Raw genomic sequence first — 17,162 nt, forward strand, 5'->3', positions numbered from 1 at the left:
AATGAACACAGACCACATACCTGGTAACTTCAAGACAACCACAAGATCCTAGGGTGTTAACAAATGTATGTAGAGAGGGCAAAAGGTAAACAGTGTGGCCTACGCAATGCAGGTTTAAATATGCTGGCTCAGCTGGGTCAACACACCATGGCCGAGATTCCAGCATATTAGTGGAACTGAGGACACCATGTGTAGCTCAAAGTGTCGTTTAGGAATAATTTTTTCCCTTTCCCAATGGCTCAAGAGGCTGTCTTTGCACCTGTCCTATTAATAATTAAATGCAACACATTGCTGAACCATGAATCAATTACCAGGGTCTTGGGTACAAATAGCTAAAGCAAAGCTAGAACCAAAAGTGCTTAGAATTTTTACTCTGGTCTCTACAGACCAATAATTCTTTTTTTTTTAATTTTTATTTTTTTTATTTTTTATTTTTGTATTTTTCTGAAGCTGGAAACGGGGAGAGACAGTCAGACAGACTCCCGCATGCGCCCGACCGGGATCCACCCGGCACGTCCACCAGGGGGCGACGCTCTGCCCACCAGGGGGCGATGCTCTGCCCCTCCAGGGCGTCGCTCTGTTGCGCCCAGAGCCACTCTAGCGCCTGGGGCAGAGGCCAAGGAGCCATCCCCAGCGCCCGGGCCATCTTTGCTCCAGTGGAGCCTCGGCTGCGGGAGGGGAAGAGAGAGACGGAGAGGAAGGAGAGGGGGAGGGGTGGAGAAGCAGATGGGCGCTTCTCCTGTGTGCCCTGGCCGGGAATCGAACCCGGGACTTCTGCACGCCAGGCTGACGCTCTACTACTGAGCCAACCGGCCAGGGCTTTTTTTTTTAATTTTTTATTTATTCATTTTAGAGAGGAGAGGGAGAGACAGAGAGGAGAGACAGAGAGAGAGAAGGGGGGAGGAGCTGGAAGCATCAACTCCCATATGTGCCTTGACCAGGCAAACCCAGGGTTTCGAACCGGCGACCTCAGCATTTCCAGGTCAACGCTTTATCCACTGCACCACCACAGGTCAGGCCAGATCAATAATTCTTTACTTGTTTTGGATTACCAATAATTGAGAATCTGACCAAAGTCTGGATCATCGCCCCAGAGAATTGTAAGCATACATCTGAAGCCCTGGGGATCTCAGGTTAAGAGCCCCTGCTAGCGTCAGACAGGTGAAGAGCAAAGAAACATCTCAGTCTATTGAAAAGAAGGAAACAAGCACAAATCTGACAGCTGCCACTGCTCTCAGAGAAAAGTTATCCTGGGCTGGCAGAATGTGGGATAATGCAGGCCAAGTCTTTGCTCAGAAGTAGAGGGAGGTTTGGGCCACAGATGGTGCTTTTGCTTGACCCCTACATTCACAGCAACTTAAGAAACTTTGCTGTCTGTGATTATCCACTGGTGGAAGGGCCAACTAAGAAACCCCTCCCAAAAAGACATGTAAGTGATCAGACAGGAAAGCAGAGCTCTGAAAACCAGTACCAAAGCAACCCAAGTTGAAAAGATGGTAGATTATGCATGTGGGTGTGCATACATACCCACGCACACAAGGTGTGAGAAAAACATTTAAAAAATAGTTAACAAGAAAGGCCTTCTGAGTTTGCCAAAAGGAGACAAAGACACTTTACCTAGTTTTGAGCAAGGAAAAGATTGGAAGAGGAGACCAGAGATTTTTTTTTAAAGTACTGTGCGGCCCCATCTTACCTGCAATAGTTATGCTCGCCTAGGCCCCCCTCCCCGTTGGGGTATTTCAGAGTGTTGTATGGATGTTGAAAAGTCTCATTCCAGAACAGACATGGCTTCCCGCCTTGTAGTGCCGTCCAGTTCTGCGTTCCCCTATAATCTGCACCATTGGCTGTGAAACATTCTAGGAGAAAGAAAAGACAGAGCAAACTAATTTTCTGGCAACATCTATGGTCTCCTCCCTCCTGGTTGATATTTGTTTTTTTTGGACCAAGCTGGAAATGGATAGTGTCTTGCTAGATCTAGGACACAGCAAAATTAACATTGCTAGGGCTGAATAAATCTGAATTGAGGTACCCTCCAAATGCTGGGCTAATCTTGGCACTAGTTTGTCTACATACACTAGAACATTTTCCATTAAAGTATACAAATACCAACTAAGATATAAACAGGGAACTGAAATGTATTGAAGCCCATGAAGTGAACCAGGAAACCCCCAAATCTGGGAATAGTTGGTAACAGCCATCCATGAGGAATTCTGGGTGCTTGGAGGGGGTCACTGCTCTCGCCAGTATCTCTGTGTGGTAACTAGAACCAGGTCATCAGCTGTAACTGAGCTCTCCCCTACAGTCTGAAAGGCTGCACTGACACTTGGATTTAATAAGACCATCGGATACAGCAACGCTTTGGAATCCCAATCACACAAGTCTGGGAATGACTCACATTCCCTGGTAATGAAGAACAGTCCTCCTCATGCTGTTTGAGACAGAGGTGCAACAAAACAGACAGTCAACAGCAGAGAGGAAGGGCTGAGTTGGCATTTTCTTTCACCTGTTTCTGAAATCCTTCCTACAAGACACACTGAACACGGTCTCAGGTCCATTTTGTAAAGTGACAAAATCCTTGCAGGTGCAACAATGTGCTTCTAAAATCTGCTTCTCAGACTTTGGGGGGATGGGAACTGAGACTGATAGGCTTTCCCCTGACATATTGCATGCATTAAATTCACAGAGGTTCATGAGAAAGGCACAGTAAAAAGAGCAACTTTTAAAAATTAGCTTAGTTGAAACTGACAGATAGAAGCACTTCAAACACTTTAAGAAGTATTACTAGGAACCTGACAATCTGGGGGAGCTACACTAACATTCTGAGCCTTCTTTTTTTCCTTTTCCTGGTGTGCACTGACCTGTAACTTCCAGTGTGAAGGACTCCTGTTACAGTGCATGTGCCTCTTCCAGCCTAAGCATGTACAAAACGATAGCACATCTATATTCTAGAACAGGCATCCCCAAACTACGGCCCGCGGGCCGCATGCGGCCCCCTGAGGTCATTTATCCGGCCCCCCTCCGCACTTCCAGAAGGGGCACCTCTTTCATTGGTGGTCAGTGAGAGGAGCACTGTATGTGGCGGCCCTCCAACGGTCTGAGGGACAGTGAACTGGCCCCTGTGTAAAAAGTTTGGGGACCCCTGTTAGAAGATACTTCTCTTAATATTTAAAAATCTATCGACAGATCATCTCTCTTCCTGTGCCCTCTTTCTCCCACTATCTGGGCCCTATGTTTTGTCTGGAATAGCACAGTTTTATGGACAGCCAAAATAATCTGGAATTCCTGGCTGCAGAGAATACCCTAGTAATTTATAGAGTTTGGTGCAACATTCATATGTTATGATGTATGACTCTTTGAGTAGGTACCACAACAACCAAACCTTCTACCGAGTTTTCAAAAATAAAAAAATTTAAAGGACATTGAAGGAGACAGCTCAGTGTAGCATAAAATACACTGCCCCAAGAAACTAAACCCTGGCTTCTCATCCTGGACCTGCTGCTGACCAGCTGTGCAACCTTGGACGAATCAGCATCATCCACATCACCATGCATGCTTACAGACTGTTTTATGGTGTGCAAGCTCTGTTTTAAATGCTTTACAAATATCAACTCACCACCAATCCAATGGAGAGGTCCCTTAATACTGCCATTTTACAGATGAGGCACCTGGGTCACTCAACCACACCCTATACTGTCTCTAATAGAACCCCCTTGCTATCATCCTTATTTCCCCATCCTCTCCCTCACCCCACTTCCCACTCATCATCCAATCCTGTTGACTTTCTTAAAATATATACCCTGAAACTACCCTCTCCTCTTCATCTTGGGTGCCATGAATTTAGTCCCCTTTACCATCAGAGGACAGTAAACCTTGTTCAGGTCTTACATCTTCCACTTTCGTGCTTCTGCATTCCATTCTCCATGCAGTGCTCAAAGTTCTCAGGAAGACATGAGCACTGGGCCCAAATGCTTCAACCTTGTCTGTAAAGCTGTCATGATGTGGCCCGGACTCTCCCTCCTGCTCCACCCCAAGTTCTTCCCCTAGTCCTTTGCTGTGCTCCAGCCACACTGGTCTGCTTTTAATTCTGTCAACACACATTATGTCCTGCCCAAAATATTTTTATCCTAATACTTGCCATGGCACACTAAACATTGCCTTCTTGGAAAACCATTCCTCAACATCTCCACCTTAGTTTGTTTGCTTCATAGGATTACATATGATCTGCTAGAGAGAGGAAGAGAGAGCTGGGGAAATGAGACTGTGTGTATGGGTGTGTATACCATACCAGAGCCCTCTCCCAACCACAGAGTTAGAGAGGTACCTGAGAACCTGTATGTCTAAAAAGCTGCCCAGGTAATTCTGGTAACAAATCAGGTCTGAGAACCACTAGACTAAATGATTTTAAGAATGTCAAGACAAATCTTTGCCAATTACTAGATTTTGAATTGTTATGTGTTATTACATCTTTTTCTCCTATGAGTGGCTGAGGAGTGGCCCAGGAGCCAGAAATGTAGGCTTTAGCAATAGACTGTAACCCATAGGGTGGTGGGGTCAGTGTTCCCAGAGGCTCAGATGACTTGATTTGTAACACAAAAGAATGTGGCAACCATCCACAAGTGTCAGTTCTCAAGAAAGGGGATAGGGTGGCATCTGAGGGAGGGAATGGGAAAGTGCAGGCGTCTTTGCTTTTTAGTCTCTCTCCCAGACCCAATCTTGTTCTCATTACACTAGGGAAACAGAGGCAATGTATAAAATTTTGTGATTATTTTTTGATAGACTTGCCCAGTGCATGTCAATTGTGAAAAAGTTCAAGAAAAACAAACTTGAGCAGTCTAGATTAAAGTTATGCGTGCATCTTGATTTCATCAGACTACTAGGGTGTGGTACTAAGTGACGAGGACCCTGCCTCCCTTATTTTCTACTGCTGAGAAACTGACATAAGCTTTGGCTAGATAGGCAAGGAGTGGCTTAAACCAATAAAAACATTAAAATATCACACGGCCAGCTGTATAGTTATGCATTTAGTGAACAAGAATGTGTAAGGGCAATAGATCTAATCTATAAGGTATTATTCATTAATTCATTCAACAGATATTCAATATTTATCATGTGCCTTGCACTGTTCACACCACTGGGCCTACAGTGGTGAACACAATTCATGGAGCTTATGTGCTAAAGGCAAACATGCTCATAATAAACCATCAAAATGAACATCACATAGTGAGAAGGGCTATACGATAAAATGGAGTAAGGGAATGGAGATCAAATGGTGGGGATTTCTTTTGGATAGAATGGGTTGGGGAAGGCCTGGAGAGAAGGAGATATTTGAGCAAAGATGTGGACAAAGGGAAAAAGCAAACCACTAAAGTGATGTGGGAAGAGCATTAAAGGCGGAAGCACAGCAAATGCAAAACCCCTGCAAGCAGCAATGTGCCTGGCAAGTTTGGAGAACTATAACGCAGCTCCTCTAATCTGAATGAGTGGTCGGGAAGGGTGGGTGGCAAATGAAGAGGAGGAGGCAGGAAAGGCCAGGACAGGACATGTAAGGTCTTGAGGGTAATTTAAATTAGATTTTGGCTTTGTTCTTAATGTGAGAGGAAGCCATTGGAAAGTTTTGAGCAGAGAAATGACATGATCTGACTTATCTTTCAATAGAACTGTCTAGCTGCTGGGTGGATGTAGAACAGTTGAGAGGCAAGAACTCAGCAGGGAGACCAGCTATGTGGTCAGTGCAGAAGACAGGCTAGAAAGGATGGCCTGGATAAGGCTGGTAGCTCAAGGGTCGTGAAAAGTGCCTGGATTCTGGGTGTATTGTGAAACTGGGGGTTTGAACACAGGGCTTGAGAGAAAGAGAAGTTAGCTCAACAGCAGGGATCTGGGCATGAGTAATTGGGTGAGTGGTGATGCCATTTATTACAGTGAGGAGGACACAAGAGGGCCAGAGTATCTTAGGTGAAATTGAGGGTTTGGCTTTGGATCAGTTGAGTCTGAGACACCTTTCAGAACACTGGATGGAGATAAAAGAGTAAACAGCTTGTGGCCCTGGTCGGTTGGCTCAGCGGTAGAGCGTCAGCCCAGAGTGTGGAAATCCTGGGTTCGCTTCCTGGCCAGGGCACACAGGAAAAGCGCCTATCTGCTTCTCCACCCCTCCCCCTCTCCTTTCTCTCTCTCTCTCTCTCTTCTCCTCCCGTAGCCAAGGCTCCATTGGAGCAAAGTTGGCCCCGAGCACTGAGGATGGCTCCATGGCCTCCACATCAGGCACTAGGGTGGCTCCAGCTGCAACACAGCAACAGAGCAACGCCCCAGAGGGGCCGAGCATCACCCCTGGTGGGCATGCCGGGTAGATCCCAGTCGGGTGCATGCAGGAGTCTGTATGACTGCCTCCCCACTTCTAACTTTGAAAAAATACAAAAAAAAAAAAAAAATTAGTAAGCAGCTTGTTAGATTAGCCTGGAGTTGAGGAGAGAGGCTGAGGCTACAGCTAGAAATGTGGTGGTAAGAGCACTCGTGTAGACAGAAGACATCTGGGGCTGAGCCTGGGGGCCTTCCAACATTTCAGGCTTGGAAAGAGGAGGGCCTGGCAATGTGGCAATGATGAGAAAATACAGCCGGGGAGGTAAAGGTAAGAGTGTATGGCTCTTGGAAGTCAGGGACACGGTGTTTCAAAAAGGAAGTAATAAACCATGAAAACAGGAATTTTTATTTCCTTCCTGTCTTCTTTAGCTAGATCCCAATTACTTCAGAGTTCATCTCTGTTTGACCCTGTCTTTCCATTGAAAAACTCCAAAACTTTTGTTTTGGAGACTGAATGAAAACAGCCCCTTAGTTAAAGTCTGGCAGAAACTTAGTAATACAGCAGAAAACTTCCCTGATGAAAACTTCCAAGGCTGGCACCAAAGCCCTCAGAAGAGTAATTCTACCTTTCCAAGTTGGAAATTCTTATCTTTTCCCCGTCACCAAAATCCTCCTAAGTATGGCAGATGGCATTTATTTTTAAAATTGGAGATGGTAATGTTATTAAAATTCTGAGGTAAGTAGAATCACATTAGGTATACAAACACTCAGTTGAGAATCCTGAGCAAATGGTTTTGTGCAGACTGTTTTCTACAGGACCTGCTACTGTACCAAGGCCTGGAGGTTGTTCCCCAGTATTAAGATCTGAGGGCAAAGACGATGCTTAGGTGAATGCTCAAACTCCTTCATGGCTAATAAAAGCTAGCTGGAGGTTTTTTTTTGTTGTTGTTTTTATCATAAAACTATTATTGGGCTCTGGCTCATTGGCTCAATGGTAGAGCACTGGCCCAGTGGTAGAGCATTGGCCAGGCATGTGGAAGTCCCAGGTTCAATTCCCAGTCAGGACACACAGGAGAAGTGCCCATCTGCTTCTCCACCCTGCCCCTTCTCACTTCTCTATCTTTCTCTCTCTCTTCCTCTCCTATAGCCATGGCTTGACTGGAGTGAGTTGGCCCCGCACACTGAGGATGGCTCAATGGCCTTCGCCACAGTCACTAAGAAGAGCTCAGCTGCTGAGCAACAGAGCAAAGCATCGCACCATATTGGGCTTGCCAAGTGGATCCCAGTTAGGGTGACTGCAGGAGTCTGTCTCTCTACCTCCCCTCCTCTCACCGAATTAAAATAAATAAATAAACAAACAAACTATTATTGTTCATTATACTTGGAATTTAGAAGGGTTGGGTGTAAAGCAAAAATTGACTAATGGCATATATATTCTAAATGTTGATATTTATACTTCAAATTCTGTAAGCTCTCATATATTCACATGCTATATGTAAAATGATTTGAAGATATCAATTAATTTATAGACACAGCCTGCAGAAGACCTAGAAATATTTCCAAAGATATTTGCATATTATAATCCTCAAAGTCAATCTATCTAATGATATAATGGGCAATCATTTAATGCTTATTTATTGTACATACTGAAATAGAGCATTGCAGCTAGTACCTCATAAAGGGCGATGGTTATTAAGCAGTGAAAGAGGCCTGGCCTCACACTAAGATGGCTGTCTGACTGCAGAGCTTAGCATCACCTCTCTGTCAGGATAGGAAAAGCACTCATGGTCAGGGAGGAACACTGATAAGTCAGAGTGCTGTTCTGCTCTGTTCTGGCTTGGCCACTCTCTGCTGCCTTTGTGCACAGCACACCCTTTTTGCAATCCACCTTTCTTTATCTCTGAAATGTGGGGGGTTGACGAGATCAGGAGTACTAATTATTTTAGGTACACACACAGACCTGTTGGAGACTCGTTTAAAAGAAAAGGACCTGTACCCCAGACAAGTCAAACATACAACATTTTATAATTTCAGAAGTGTTCATAGAGCCCCAGAAGCCCTTTTATACAGCCCCAAGATCCATTAAGTCTAAGTTAAAGACAACCCTGAATGAGCGAGATCTACAGAATATACACACAAACACGGAACTTTATAGGATTGAGTGTGTATTTAATTTCAAGGTACTTTTTTTTCAAAGAAAACTTCTAGCAACAATATAGTACTGTATGGAAAGCACACGCTAGGGGCTGGAGTCAGACCTGAGCTTTATTTACAGTTTACAACTACAGGTACTCAGCTAACCTGTTTGGGCCTCAGTTTCTTCACTTCTTAAATGGGGAATTAGATTTTCCACAGCTCAGGGCAATTGAAAAATTGAGAATGTGCAAGTAAAATGCCTAACACACAGCAGGTACCCAATAAATTATTATCATGTACTTAAAAAATTTTATAAATTTTTAACAAATTTATAATACTTTATTATATAGATTTCAAAGTACTATAGCCATCATGATTATATAATTTCTTCTGGTCCATAAAAATAAATAGGTATAAAAGGTAATATAACAAGTAGATGTCATCCTGCTCCAATTCTGCTTCAAATGATCAATTTACCATTAGGATAGAATATATATGTATAGTTTAAACTCTATGTTAAATATTAGCATTCAAGGAATGAGAGGTAAGAAAAAAGGTATAATGAAGCAATTAAGATTTTTCTTAATGAAATTTCTACTGTAAATGTGATAAAACACATTTGTTTAGACATGTTTAGAAATCACATAATTCAATATTTGAACTTATTATAAGTGAGGAAAATGTTAAATTAAGAGTCCTAGACAACTGAACTCTGTCAGCATACACATGTGTTGCATTTTTAGAGTTAACGTTTAAAACTATAATGAACTGTTCTTTCAAAATAATTAAAACTTGACATATGAGATAATGGTAGGAAATAGCTAATCTACAAGACATTCTATTTCTTGATAAGATTTATTAAAGTTGGAGAGTATATTGTCAGTGAAGTTCTATAACTAGGTCATTCCTAATTATGTTTTTTGTCCAAAATCACATTTTTTAAGAAATAGAACATTTTGCTCATATTGAGTGTAGAATAGTCCTAGTTTTCTGGTAGAATTACTATTTGGGTCTCTATATGGGATGTTTGTGAGTGTCCCTATTTTTAATCCATCAAAGTTAAGTTTTTGTTCTATATAGGACCCTTCAACATCTCTATTGTTACTATGTTGGAAGAATCTGGCTGGTTTTAGTCTAGTTTGAAATTGCTATAACTCAATAAACATTAAATTCAATTATGGCATCTTAAAATAAGAGAACAGAAAACATTTTCCAATGGAAATATCTTTTATTCTCTTAAAGATGTCTCTAAAATTTGGTAGTTAGGTAGAATTTAGAAATACAAGGCTTAGGTGGAAAAAGTTCCTTTGAGGATAACATGACAGTGTTGTCAAATGTTTGTACAACACATGTGCTGCTCTGTTGGGTTTCCAGGACATATTAGTGCCCAGTGGGAACTTGTGGGTATATCTTCAAAGCCTATGCTCCTGACAAAATTGCCTTTTGCACTCAGACATTCAAAAGCACTTCAGAAATGCTTATTTCAGCCTGACCAGGTAGTGGCGCAGTGGATAGAGCGTGGGACTTGGATGCGGAGGACCCAGGTTCAAGAACCCAAGGTCGCCAGCTTGAGTGCGGGCTCATCAGGTTTGAGCAAGGCTCACCAGCTTGAGCCCAAGGTCTCTGGCTAGAGCAAGGGGTCACTTGGTCTGCTGGAGCCCCCCCCCACACGTTAGGGCACATATGAGAAATCAATCAATGAACAACTAAGGAACCGCAGCGAAGAATTGATGTTTCTCACCTCTCTCTCTTCCTGTCTGTCTGTCCCTATCTGTCCCTCTCTCTGACTCTCTCTGTCTCTGCCAAAAAAAAAAAAAAAAAAAAGAAGAAGAAATGCTTATTTCAGTTATGTGTAAACTTATAGCAAAGAGGCATGTGGCCCTGGGAAGGCAGCAGTATCCAACTTTTTCTCACCTCAGCACGGCTGAGGCTATAAGATACTCTCCTATTCTTAATCATGGCTCACCAAGAGCATGATTCCCATGATGATACTGAGAAGGGTTTCCAAGTCTAGGCTAAAGGGAGGACCACCTTGAGAAGAAGGAGGATGGTCCTTGACACACGTAATACATATTGTGAATCACTGGAATAAAGGGGAAATGATACCAGTTCAGTAGCTTACACTGTATGGCTTCAGGAAATCACCTGAACACTTTGGGCCTCAGTTTCTTCACCTGTGAAATAAGGGAATTTGAACCACATGGTCTCAACATCTCTTCACTCTAACTCTAATTTCCATATTCTAACTAAATAGAATAGTTAAAAAATCTGGGGTGATGTGAATGGAAAAGATTGACAGACCAAAATCTCTTTCAAGCTTAAAATTCTCTCTACATGTTTCTCCAATGGAAGTGAGAATTCTACAGTAAAAAAGTAAGCCACCTCCCATGTGGGACCTCCCTCTGAAAAGGCACATTAGTATTCTTTTTGTTTAGAAGAAACTACATCTTCAACAAATAAATTACAAGGAAAAAAAAGAGGGGAAATCTATGGGTTAACAGAGACTCAAGTGACATATCACCTAAATATAACTTGCTTAATTTCTGATTTGAACTGTAAAACACACTGATGAGACAACCAGGGAAACTGATGGACTGGATATTTGATAATATTAAGGAATTATTGCTAATTTTTCTAGGTGTAATAAGGATAATAGTACTGACACTATGTTTGTGAAAAGAGTTTTTATCATTTAGGGATACATACTGAAATATTTACAGATGAGATGATACGATATCTGAGATTTGTTACAAAATATTCTAATTAAGGGAATGGAGAAGGTACAAATGAAATAATATTGGCCACGGCTGGTCATCATGGAACCTGAGAGACGGATACAATACATGAGATTTCCTTACACTCTTCTATTTTTGTATGTTCTAAATTTCCCTTAATAAAAATGTTTAAAATTTTTATTAAACATGTTGATAACAGACATGTTGAAAATGGTTATTAACATGTTTTACAATTAATCTACCTTAGTTTCTTTTCTTTTATGAAAAAAAATGTTTTATTTATTTATTTTAGAGAGGAGAGAGAAAAAGAGAGAGAGAGAGAGGGAGAGAAGGGGAGAGGAGCTGGGAGTACCAACTCCCATATGTGCCTTGACCAGGCAAGCCCAGGCCTCGATCTGGTGCCCTCAGCATTCCAGGTCGATGCTCTATCCACTGTGCCACCACAGGTCAGGCCTTAGTTTCTTTTCAAGAACTATAAACAAACTCAATCAGCCATATATTCAATCATCTAAAATTAAGACAGATATTCATATACCATGTCCTTGGACTACATATGAACAGTTCAAATGACCAGAGGACAAGGTGAACTTTTGTCCAAAGTAGAATTGCCACAGAAATAACCACTGTAATTTTTAAGTGACTAGTAGTTTTTTTCATTAAAATATCCTTTAGATCTTTCTTTTCATTCAAGAAAACAGTGGCCTTAAAAACAGTAACAGAAAAAAATTCTATGCTTCTCAAAGTTGTTTTAACTAAAAATTTATACTTTTGGAAGGAACTTGAGGTTTATCTCTTTGAATCTCTAGATTATTCATCTCTATTAAAAAATGAAATATTTAATTAAAGGGTAGTCCATGAAAAATTGAACCAGAAGTTTAAAATCAGAAGACCCATGAAGGCACTTCAGAAAGGGGTCCTTATTTGTTATTAAAAATTTGAAAAACATGTAATTATCAAAGCAAAGAGGCCTAGAATGCACTGCTGCTTGGGTGCCACCCCTTAAACATCTGGCTCTCACCTTGAATATGCTTCCCTTCTACCCAGGCAGGATCCACTGGACATGGTTGTAATGTGAAGTGCAAGTCCTTTTGCTAGAAATAATCACCATGAATATGCAGTAATGCTTGAGGAATTTCTGTTTACCATTTAGGATATTATAAACACATACAATCATCAAACTGAAAACCAAAGGCAGTTTTTGAGAAAGAATCCAGCTCTATGATATGTACAGAGAGATGAGGCCAAGCCTCAGTTAAAGAATGGACTCAGCAGAACTCTAATTAATTAATTAATTTCATTAAATTAACCATGAATTTTACTGCCATTACATGTTCTATTGCAGGTTGGATGGTACCTCTCTTGATATATTTGAGTACAAAGAGATCTATTTCAGCCTGACCTGTGGTGGCGCAGTGGATAAAGCATCGCCCTGGAACACCGAGGCACCGGTTCAAAACCCTGGGCTTGCCCGGTCAAGGCACATATGGGAGTTGATGCTTCCTCCTTATCCCCCCCTTCTTTCTCTCTTCTCTCTCTACCTCTCCTCTCTAAAATGAATACATAAATAAATTTAAAAAAAATTTAAATTAAAAAAGATTTCAATCTCAAAAAAAATTCACACTAGAAGTAGCTTTCACATAAAGAAGCTGGAACAATAGATTTTTTTTTTTTTTACAGAGATAGAGGAGAGTCAGAGAGAGGGATAGATAGGGACAGAGAGAGATGTCATCAGTTTTTCATTGCGACACCTTAGTTGTTCATTGATTGCTTTCTCATATGTGCCTTGACTGTGGGCTATAGCAAACCGAGTAACCCCTTGCTCAAGCCAGCAACTTTGGGTCCAAGCTGGTGAGCTTTGCTCAAACCAGATGAGCCCGCGCTCAAGCAGGCGACTTTGGGGTCTCGAACCTGGGTCCTCGGCATCCCAGTCCGATGCTCTATCCACTGTGCCACCGCCTCGTCAGGCTGGAACAATAGATGTTTTAAAACTAAAAGTCCAGTTCTCTGATGTAAAATAACTTAGTGCAGTGTAAATCAACTCTAAAGGAAATAAAAAACTAGACCAAAGATGGAGCACTATTTGAAAGCATAAGATCAGAATAGTTAGCAGTAGACTCCTATAGAAACCAGGGGCTCTAAAACTAGTCCCACAGTGCCTGCTGCCACAGCTCTTATAACACTTGATCTCCTTGAACTGCAATTGCTCAAGAAGCACCTGGCCCTGCTCCCACTAGCCCGTGAGTGTCTTGAGCATCTCACTCATCTTCATATTCTCAACAACTACAGACCACACAAGTCGTGCCTGGCAAATGTTAGTTTAATGAGGGAAGCAGGTGTATGAGGAGCTAGAAGGTAAAACAAACAAACAAACAAACAAAAAAACAACCCACTACAGATATATTCAGCGTGCCCCTGTTTCCTTACCAATTTATGTCTCTAAGCTAGTAACCATGACTTACCTAGTAAAGACCTATGAGAAGTTTCAGGGAAGTTGACGTAAATCAGGTATTTGAAAGTAAAAGACTTGCTATTTAAACCAGGGGAATGTGCTGTTTAAAGAAAACATATGGTGAAGCCCACTTGTCATAGGGAGCAATCAACCTCTTTGTAATGAATGTATATTTTTATATTCTGAGTTTGCTTTAAGCAGGAGACACCTGGCTCAAATCCACACCTCGCTTCACCATCTCTTGAGAAACTCTATTTCACACTGTCTGAAGCCCTCTATCAGTCTAAATGGAGATAAAATAAAGTGATATAATCAAGCTTCTGGGCAAGTTCTATCAGTATTGCCTGTGATCTATTTTTAATTTTAGGTGGCTAGAAATTTCCCCAATAACGGTGTCCTGGAGGGCAGTCAGTGCTCCATGGAAGCTGGTCTCTGGGCAATTCAGCGTCCCTTGGTTAATATGAGATGGCCAAACAATGCAAGAGTTCTTGGGTGAGGAGCTGACTGTCACCTCCACAGCATATCTCTTAGAGCATGTCTTTAAAGTAAAACCTGAAGCAACGAAGTTGTAATCTTTTACAAAAATGGCACAGCGATGAGTCAGAGATGTTAGGTATTCGATAAGCACTTGTTAGTTGGTCCCAAGATAAAAATGACTTAAGTGACATGCTTTGAAGCTCCGACCAGGGAGACAGCGTGAGGCAGAAGGAAAGACTCAGTTGTAGCAATTATTTACAAATAGAAACAAGTGCCATCATCTCTAGCCACCCAGTAAAATAAGGGCAGTTTGATTTGGTAGTCAAAGGTTTAAAGTTTCGTATAATGTTTCATGGACATGGAATAGGGCTGCCAGATTTAGCAAATGAAAATACAGAATGCCTAATTAAATCTGAATTTCAGACAAACAACAAATCATTTTTAAAGATATTTAAGTATTTGTTGCATGAGACAGACATACAAAAAATGATTCACTATTTATCTGAAATTCAAGTTTAACTGAGTGTCTTGTATTTAATCTGACAATTTTAGTCTAGAGAGTAGAAATATACAGTGAATCACAGAACTCCTTATTCCATTAAGATTTTGGAAACACTGTTCACAGAAATGCTTAAGTAGCTTAATATGGATAATAAAGAAACTACTTTCTTGAGGGAGAAAATACGTTGATCAGAGTTGCCTACTCTTGGCCCACAGTGAAGGGAAGGACAAAAGAATAATACAATTAGGACAGGGTTTATTGTCCTCAGCACTACTGACATTTGGGTTGGATAATTCTTTGTTGTAGGGCTGTCCTGTGCATTCTAGGATGTTTCGCAGCATCCCTAGCCTCTACCTGTTAGATGCCAGTAGCACACTGTACCCTACCCTGCCCTGAGTTGTGACAACCAAAAATGTCTACAGATATTGCCAAATTTGTCCCCTGGGAGCAAAATCTCCTCTAGTTGAAACCACTGAATTAGAAGAAATGGTCAAATAAATGAAAGTGTCATATCCATTAACGAGTGGTCATATAACAGAAGACTCTTCTCAAGGGAGAGATTTTCAGTTTGCCCCAGGTCCCTACAAGCCCCTCACTAAGATGGGAAGGCCTAGTCACTGCAGCTAAGACAGTCAGAAACCCTGCATCTGCCAGAAGTGCTCAGGAAGAATCGTTGGTGAGCAAAGCCAGTGAAGCTCCGCATGGCAGTACACACATCACAGCAAGCAGGGCGTTGCACCAGTCTTTGAAGACGTTCCTTTTAAGTTAACCTCCCTTCCAACTAAACTTTTTCCAAATCTCTTCCTGCCATTTGGAAGTTGAGTGATTCTCAGCTGAAAAGGCCTGTATATACGAGGTGCAGATGGCAGCAGTTACGGCCCTCACCAGATGCTGCAGTCTCTAATTTGATTGAAAGGATATAATTAGACAACAGAAACACTTTAATGAAAGAGCAAAACATGGAGGGAGGGAAGGATTGAAGGCCCTTAACTGATGCCAAAACACCCACCAGTAATAGAGGCTTTGAGTCTGGGGAAAAGGAAGGGGAAAGCCCCTTAAAAGGACAGTCCCCATCCTGTTTATTTCCCCATAGAAATAGGAATAGGGATTTTATTATTGTAGATTTCCACTGTATTTTATGTGGGAACAATCTGATTAAAACCAGAAGGGTCTTCGGAAGAACATCAAAGAAAAACAAATATGGCTTCTGTGGTTATTATTAAAAATATTTTTACCAGCCCAATAATTTTCTTTGAAGATGAATTTTTATAGATTGAACAGCAGCAAGTAATTTACATATTGTGATGGCATTGGTTAACATGCCCTACTCTTCTAGAAGAGAACTCCTTAGTTGCCATATTTTCATCTAACATTAGGACACCAAGGAACATGGACAGCCACTACCATATGTTTGGGAGGTATAAAGAAACCATGCTGAGTGAGTCCTACGTGCTGATGCTGCAACCATTTTGAGTCATCTTTAAAAGCTGCCTGTGCTGTTTTTACTATTTGCTAACTTTCAGACTTTGAGTGTAAGTATACTGTTCTGATTCTAACCCAGAATCTAACCAAATGGAAAGAAATCCAGCCCTCAAAATCTGAACTTGCTAATGTGGTGTGACACCCGGGTTTGGAAGTGGCTGCAGCCTCCTCAGCCCACTAGAAGCAAGGCCCCACCCTTGTGGTAAATTGAACAATAAACGTTTAATGCTTTGGCTACTTGCCAGGAATTAAATCAGTGGCAAGAGAAACTACACACTGGGCCCAGCAGAAGGGCAGCCCTGAGACGGTCCTGATATCATTGGAAGGGAGAGAGGCAACCTTGCATGTGAGGAGGCCTAAAATCTTTTGTTTGCCAAATGCTTCATAGCACCCAACTTCATTCCTCACACCCTAACCCTCTTCAGACTGGTGCAAGTTCAGGCTAGGGAGATGTTTACCTAGAAATATGATTAAAAGGGGGTAGGGAGAGACTTCCTTAGAGGAAGTGAAAGCAAGTTTCTGTAGAGTGGCTATTTTTTGAGTAGTATCAATACCCTTATGACATTTCTATAATGCCCTCCTTCTTTTCTCTGTTCAGTTAGAATCCAGGGTAATATCTCAGAGGTGAGGTCTGGGAAGCACTGCCATCATAACAGGAAGACACTAAGGACAACATGGCAAGAGAAAAACATAAGAGTAACCTTGGGGTATTCCTTCTAGACTAATAATTCCAGGTTCCAGCTGGATCCTCAAGGTCTGACAGAATATGCAAAGAATGTCAATCATATTGTTCTCACCCATTCAGGGACTGCACAGCAAGCCAGCTAGGAACAGGGGCTTAAGGAGATCTCACTGCAAAACCTACGTAAGTAAATAGTTTAATAAAGGACACATTCACGTCCTCCTCTACTGTTCTTATTCAGGAGGCAAAAATTCAGACAAAAGCTACAGATCCAAACTTCTGGCCTCTCTCAAGTGTTTTGCATTAACTGTTCCACAGTACAAACACAATCAACTTGGTATGTTTGAATGTTTCATTTTGTTTCTTTCAAAAATGTTTTAATTAAAACAAAAAAAATCAGCCATG

At 41.6% G+C, this 17,162-nt stretch overlaps 1 protein-coding gene across 5 annotated transcripts in view; it reads right to left on the minus strand.

The window, feature by feature from the left end:
- The window catches only part of KREMEN1 (kringle containing transmembrane protein 1), a 63,504-nt gene that overhangs the window by 39,566 nt on the left and 6,776 nt on the right, over positions 1 to 17,162 (minus strand). For all 5 annotated transcript variants that reach the window (XM_066370594.1, XM_066370593.1, XM_066370590.1 and 2 more), the window contains exon 2: positions 1,694 to 1,856. In XM_066370594.1, coding sequence (XP_066226691.1) covers positions 1,694 to 1,856 — 163 coding nt within the window. The remainder of the gene's footprint in view (positions 1 to 1,693; positions 1,857 to 17,162) is intronic.

The sequence above is a fragment of the Saccopteryx leptura genome, chromosome 2 (genome assembly GCF_036850995.1).
Source record: "Saccopteryx leptura isolate mSacLep1 chromosome 2, mSacLep1_pri_phased_curated, whole genome shotgun sequence".
In the NCBI taxonomy this organism is placed as follows: domain Eukaryota; kingdom Metazoa; phylum Chordata; class Mammalia; order Chiroptera; family Emballonuridae; genus Saccopteryx; species Saccopteryx leptura.